At 40.9% G+C, this 6802-nt stretch overlaps 1 protein-coding gene across 1 annotated transcript in view; it reads left to right on the forward strand.

Annotated features, from left to right (window-relative positions):
* Positions 1-297: 297 nt before the first annotated feature.
* Positions 298-6802, forward strand: part of LOC145395421 (uncharacterized) — a 57219-nt gene continuing 50714 nt past the window's right edge. The window contains exons 1-2 of the mRNA XM_080269024.1: positions 298-457; positions 2369-2436. Coding sequence (XP_080125150.1) covers positions 310-457; positions 2369-2436 — 216 coding nt within the window. The 5' untranslated portion in view covers positions 298-309. The remainder of the gene's footprint in view (positions 458-2368; positions 2437-6802) is intronic.

The raw sequence follows: 6802 nt of genomic DNA on the forward strand, positions 1-6802 counted from the left end.
AATCCACTTCAATTTAAATTCAGTTGTTATAAATATTTTAGGAATGGAGGATGCCTTTAGGAACATGGACTTATTTTTTTTCCCTTTGTTTTTCCTTCCTCATTCATTATCTAAAAAAAAAAAAAAAAAAAAAAACTGACAAACTTAACATAACCTAACATAAATAACCTAACTCAACCCAACATAATTAACCTGACCTAAACAAACCTAACTTAATCAACCTAACCTAACCACACTACTTCAACCTCTATTAACCATTCTAATCAAACGTAACCTAACTGTGCCACAGGTTGAAAAGTTCTTCATTATATGTCCATCATGGAGGCATTGCTGACTTCAGTGATAATGATGATGATGATAGCAGCAGCTGAACCATTCGGAGAGATGGGAATCCTGGGCTGTCATGTTGAGACTCCATACAAGTTTATTCTCAGGGACGTGTTTGACTGGAAGTTAGGTGAGTAGGATTTGTCTGTTTGGTTTAATGCTGTGTGGAGACTAAACAGCGTAAAAGTAGCAGATGTTGATGTGGGATATGCTCGATTCTCGTTGGGAAACGTAGTTCCCTAACACCATTTCCTTAGCGATTCACTTTTGGATGTGGCTGGTTAATATCCTTTAATACGTTACTTATGCAGATTATTGCGATATTAACCCCTAGGCTGCTAAGGGCTCTGAGCTAACTCATGCCCTGGTGCGGCTATTTTCCATTAACATTTATTAAGAGGCTTCTGAGAGGTTTGTACCAGTCTGTTGACCCGTCCTTCTCAGATGCTTACAACACCTAAGGGATTAAAATGATTTATGTAACACGGAGAAGGACTGTAGGGTTTAATAAAATAAATCTCTTAAGATGTCAGGGAGTTTCATCAACTGGCGAGAATACATGTATAGTGTAACGATGAGTGGCATTAATATTTTTTATGGATTATACTAGAAATTAGAGAAATTATAACAATGGAGTGTAAGATGCTTTAGTTATGCTCCTGTACAAAACTATTGGTGAAAGAAGTGAGTGTACATAAAAATATATTATAATTTATCTGGAGTCTGTGTTTAGAAATCATATATGGAAGAATAATTAAAGACAAGGTGGGGAATATATCAGAATGTCTGGTTAGTGATGAACAATGTATTTTCAAGCCACGTATTCTCTTCGATTAAAGAAGATCTCTAACATCTTTTCCCTAGCAGTTAATTTCCATACTACCTCTTATTGCTGCCTTTTACGTTTTTAAACAGCAAATGGAAGGCAGACATAACACACAGGGGATTATTAATGAGCTGAAATCAAAGATAAGCTGGTATGAAAATGTTGTTAGGAAGATTACTTAACTGACGTTAATACAGGCTCAGGTGTGGTATATTTCATTAAAGAAAGTGGCGATTGCAAGTGTCAAGAAAGGTACGGTAGTTTTGGCATTTATGAATCTGGAAAAGCTGTATGACAGGGTGAAAAGGGAAGGCTAATGGAACGCTTTGCGGTTGTATGGTGTGGATGGAGAGCTGTTGAATGTTGCATTTTTTTCTTTAATAATGGAAGTGTAGCATGGATTCATAAAAGTGTGCTTAAATATCAACAATGCAATATGGAAAGGGTGTAAGATGTATTGACAGTGTTATGCTTATATATATATATATATATATATATATATATATATATATATATATATATATATATATATATATATATATATATATATATATATATATATATAAAGAAGTCTCTGCATGATAGTATTGTGATCCCTACCCTGACGTATGGAAGCGAGGCATGGACCTTGCAAGAGGGGTACAAGTCAAGAGTGAGAGCAGTGGAAATGAGTTACTTGAGAGGAGCATGTGGAGTAACGTGGAGGGACAGGTTGACGAATGAAGACGTGAAGGAACGTTGTGGGATGAATGTGGATGTGGTTGAGAAGATTAGGAGAAATACACTGAGGTGGTTTGGACATGTGAAGAGAATGGAGAATGAAAGACTGACTAAGAGGGTGTATGTGGGTGAGGTGGAGGGAGGGAGAGGGAGAGGTAGACCGAGGATGAGGTGGAGGGATGGAGTTGAGAGGTATATGAGGGAGGGGGTGGTAAGTTGGGGGGAGGGTAATCAAATGGTGGGTGACAGAGCGACTTGGAGGCGTTTTGTTTGCGGCCACCCTTTGCGGGATTAGGCCGTCGGGCTATAGATAGATAGATAGATAGTGTGTGTGTGTGTGTGTGTGTGTGTGTGTGTGTGTGTGTGTGTGTGTGTGTGAGAGAGAGAGAGAGAGAGAGAGAGAGAGAGAGAGTCGGTTATACTAGTGCGTAACATTCCTTACGCCACATCACTTCATTCATGTGTCAGAATCTGACAATAACTTCCTCTCCCCAGCGCTAACTCAGTGCAGTAAACCAAGGACGATGGAGTTTTGCCAGTCTCAGCTGGACAAATGCAGCCAGGTAACATTTTTGACAAGCTTTGTTTTGACTTTATTACACCTGCTAAACGTTTGGCAACAACTCTCTCTCTCTCTCTCTCTCTCTCGTAGTTTGCTGTCATTCAGCCTGTTTCTAAGAAGGGTTGCCGCTGACGTGTTAAATGACTTTATGCCCTGTTAACATAATTTTTTAAATCTGATGTATAATGACCTGATTGTATTTTTGTCTTTGCTTTAGTCTTATCTTCGTGTCTATTACCTATTTATTGTTAGCTCTAATCATTGAAATTCTGCGGCATTTAACCATCCCTGTTGCACCGCCAGGAAAACTTCTTCCATCCATCCATCAATCAGTTCTGTTGTTATCACCAAAACAGTCTCGTCTCATGTATTTCTAAAGCCTTTGAATCAATCTTAAATATAATGATGCTGAAGAATCTTTCCTTTCATAAACCTTTCTCAGACCGACGGTACGGATTCAGTCAAGGAGTTGACTGTAGCATCAGTAGAGCAGGGCGGTACTCCCAAGGGAGGAAAGCTGATGACAGGGAGAGCTGGAGCTCCCGCTTCATTAGTCCTCAGGACTAGTTCCTGACCCCTCCCCTTTGCTAAACTTTTTCAGTGTTTCAGTAACACAGAGAGTAGGCCAGCATACTCTCCATTACAAGTTTCTCTGTCAACACCAAACTACATGCACAGTACGCACTACGCGTCCTGTTCAAAACTGACAGAAAATGGCGTTGTTCAACCAGGGGGAGAGAGGACCATAAATGCCCCCACCATCTGCCCCTCGCCCGTTTAAGACCCAGCGAGATACCTGGAACCACTGTCTGATTCACTTCATTTCTGCAACATTTGCTGCCATTCCTCAAGCTTTCTTTCTGTTGAGCATCACCTCTACTCCTTAAACCTAACGTTCTCTTCCGAAATGAGACTCAGCTGCATGAGGCAACTGACAATAAACTCTTCTCCGTATCCTCCTACTTTTTCGATACTCATTTCAAAACCAAAGGTGGCTGTTACATATATGTACGCAATGACTTATCTCGCCCTCGTGTTCCTGAACTTGATTCTTTTGATTTCACTATTTCCTGGCTTTGGCTTTCCTGTCGCTCTCAGACTAAATATATCTGTGCTATCTACTTATCTCCTGATTCTACTGATTGTGGAACATTCTTCGACCATCTTACTTCTACAATGGAACACATCCTTTCCATTTCTAGTTCCTCTGATATTTCCATTCTAGGAGATTTCAATGCTCACCGACACCTTTGGCTCTCATCTCCTTTCACTGAACCACCTGGTGAACAAACCTACATCTTTTCTATCCTTAATGACCTACTACAGCTTGTACAGCACCCTATCCATATCCCTGACCCTCTTGGAGAGAATTCCAACATACATGGAATCTTCCTTACAGCTAATCTTTCTGCTTATGCTGTAAATCTTTCCTCTTCATTGGGCTCCTCCGATGACAACCTTATCACCTTAACCTGTCCTATTGCTCCAGTATGGCCTGTGGACCCTCCAAGGAAACGTCGGTTGTGGCACTTTTAAGCTGCTGATTGGGAAGCCCTCAGCCGGTATTCCTTTGATTTTCCCTGGAATGATTATTGCTTCCATGGCCGACAGCCATCTAAGTGTGCCATGCACATTACGAAGCTTATTCTCTCAGGGATGAAAGCATCCTTTGCTTTCTCATACCCATTGACTAATGCAAAAAAAAAAAAAAAAAAGTTAAATCATGCTTGTTCTAATGCTGCTCACAACAGTAAGTCCTACAAAACATAATGGAGCCAATCCACCACTAAATCTAATGTCTTTAATGTTTCTGCCCGGAATCGTGCTAAGTCTGTTTTTCATGTTGCTAAAAATTATTTCATCCGTACTCTATGCTCTGAGATTTCCAACCCAAATTCTTCCCACTCCTTCTGGTACATTGCCAAAAACATTTCAAACGACTTTACCTAAACATCATTCCCTCTTCCTCTCCATTCTGATGGCACTGTAGCTATTTCTTCTACTGATAAGGAAGAATTCTTCACTCAGACTTTCTCCTCCAGTTCCACCTTAGACGATTCCGGTGCTGTCCCTCCATCCCTTCCCCCCCTCTGACTTCATAATAATTGACACTGAAATGTCTTCAATTGATTTATTTTCTGCCATCACTAGTGTCAATGCTAACAAGGCATATGGGTCTGATGAGGTCCCTCCTGTTGTTCTCAAGAACTGTGCGTCTGTGTTTACACCCTGCCTAGGTAAACTCCTTTGTCTTTGTCTATCAACTTGCACCTCTCCTTCATACTGGAAGGGTTGCTCTCATTCAGCATGTCCCAAAGAAGGGAGACCATTCCCAACCATCTAGCTTTAGCCTGATTGCTTTAACATCCTGTATTTCAGATGTTTTCGAGTCTATTCTTAGCAAAAAAAAAAAATCTTTCCTTACACCCTTCTTTCTTAACGTCGGTATGGGTTACGTCAGGGGCGATCCACTCGTGATCTTCTCACCTACCCTTTAGTCTCCTGGTCATCCTTTTTTTTGGGTCTTTGGAGAAAGCTTTGCCATTGCAATTGACATCTCAAAGGTTTTCGATCGAGTCTGGCATAAAACTTTACTTTCCAAACTACCCTCTTGCGGTTTCTATCGTTCTATCTGCGCCTTCATCTCTAGCTTCCTTTCTGGTCGTTCTATAGCTGCTGTTGTAGACGGCCACTGTTCTCCTCCTAGAGCTATCAATAGTGGTGTGCCTCAAGGCTCTGTCCTATCACCAACTCTCTTCCTTTTATTCATCAACGACCTCCTAAGCTATACATCTAACCCAATCCCCTCATACACTGATGACTCCACCCTACACCTTTCCATTCGCTTCCCACAGCATCCATCTTAGTAGTTGTTTCAACAAGCAAGAGATGAGGCTGTGGCACACTTAATGTCTGATTGCCTCACATCTCTCATTGAGGCAAAAATAACCTTACTGTTTTTAATGCTTCAGAAACTCAGTTCTTTCAATTATCAACCTGACAAAATCTTCCACAGATATACCCTCTAACTTTTAACAATAGCCAGCTCAATTCTGCATCACCAATAAACATACTGAGCATTTCGTTCTATCGGGAATTATCTTGGAAAGAATATATTACCTCCCTTGTAAAATCTGCGTCCAAGAGATTGGGTGTGCTGAGCAAACTCCGTACCTTCTTTACCCGTGCACAGTTGTTGACTTTTTTTTTTTAACCTGTGTAGAGTACAACACTCAAGTGTCGAGAGGCTCCACACACACACCTCTTCTCAATAACGTGGATTCAAAGGCTTTTCGTCTCATTAACTCTCCTCTTCTTTCTGGCTCCCTTCAATCTCTGTCTCTTTGCCACACTGTTGTATCCTTATTTCTTCCCTATCGCTGCTTCAATCGTCACTGTTACTCTGAACTGTCTGTCTGCATCCTTCCACCACTTCGGCAGGCACGTAGCACCAGTCTAGCAACAAACTCTCATACCCTTTTCATGCAAATCTCTAATGCAAGAGTTAACCGCTACCCCTAGTCCTTCATGTATGCAACAGGTCTGTTTTTCCTACGGCCTACGATGTAGCCTACAGTCTTTCAAATGTTGTGTGTCCAGGCATCTCGAAATGATTGGATCTTGATTTGGTTCTCAGTTATCTTGCATTAATGTTTTCTTGGAGGGAGCAATTTGCGTGCCCCTGGCCTTTGGTTTCTTCTTCCTTGCATAAAAAAAATAATAAAATTCAGGGATGCTCTACTGGGGATTTTTCAAGTAGGGGTTCAGTTGTATAAAGGGCTGGCTGTATACACTTTTATCTTCACTACAGTTATAAGACGCTGCACAGTGAAACTCGTGAATAATAGGGAAAAAGTTAAGGCCATGACAGTTGTTACTAAATTTTGTGACTGAGTTCTCGTAAAATATAATATTAAGTATGAATGAATATCGCCACACCTTCTCATTGGACATACAATAATAGTAGCAGTAGCAGAAGTAGTAGTAGTAGCAGTAGTAGTAGTAACTGCAATCCCAGATTCATCTGAATGGGAACACAGTGACTGCAGGCTGAAGTTACCCTTCTCCCTTGGACCACCATCCTCCTTTTGGGGATAGGGTGTGCGCTACGGGAATTTGTTTTACCAGGCAGTGAGTTCACCAGGTCATATCGGGGCCATCATGAGAAGAGGTTCCTCTCCAGCACCGGACATATCGTATTCTGAAAAAAAAAAAAAAAAAAAAAAAAGTAACATGGTAAATATCGGTCTCTAATAAGTCAGATTCAATTTACCTTGCCTCACAGTCAGGTCGGACTCGTTAGGTCGAATCTGGGTGGGTTAAATCTTGATGTTTTGATTAGCGGATTTATTCTACTTTCATGATCT

Source organism: Coenobita brevimanus, chromosome 31, assembly GCF_032717465.1.
Source record: "Coenobita brevimanus isolate Jiangsu-jjx chromosome 31, ASM3271746v2, whole genome shotgun sequence".
In the NCBI taxonomy this organism is placed as follows: domain Eukaryota; kingdom Metazoa; phylum Arthropoda; class Malacostraca; order Decapoda; family Coenobitidae; genus Coenobita; species Coenobita brevimanus.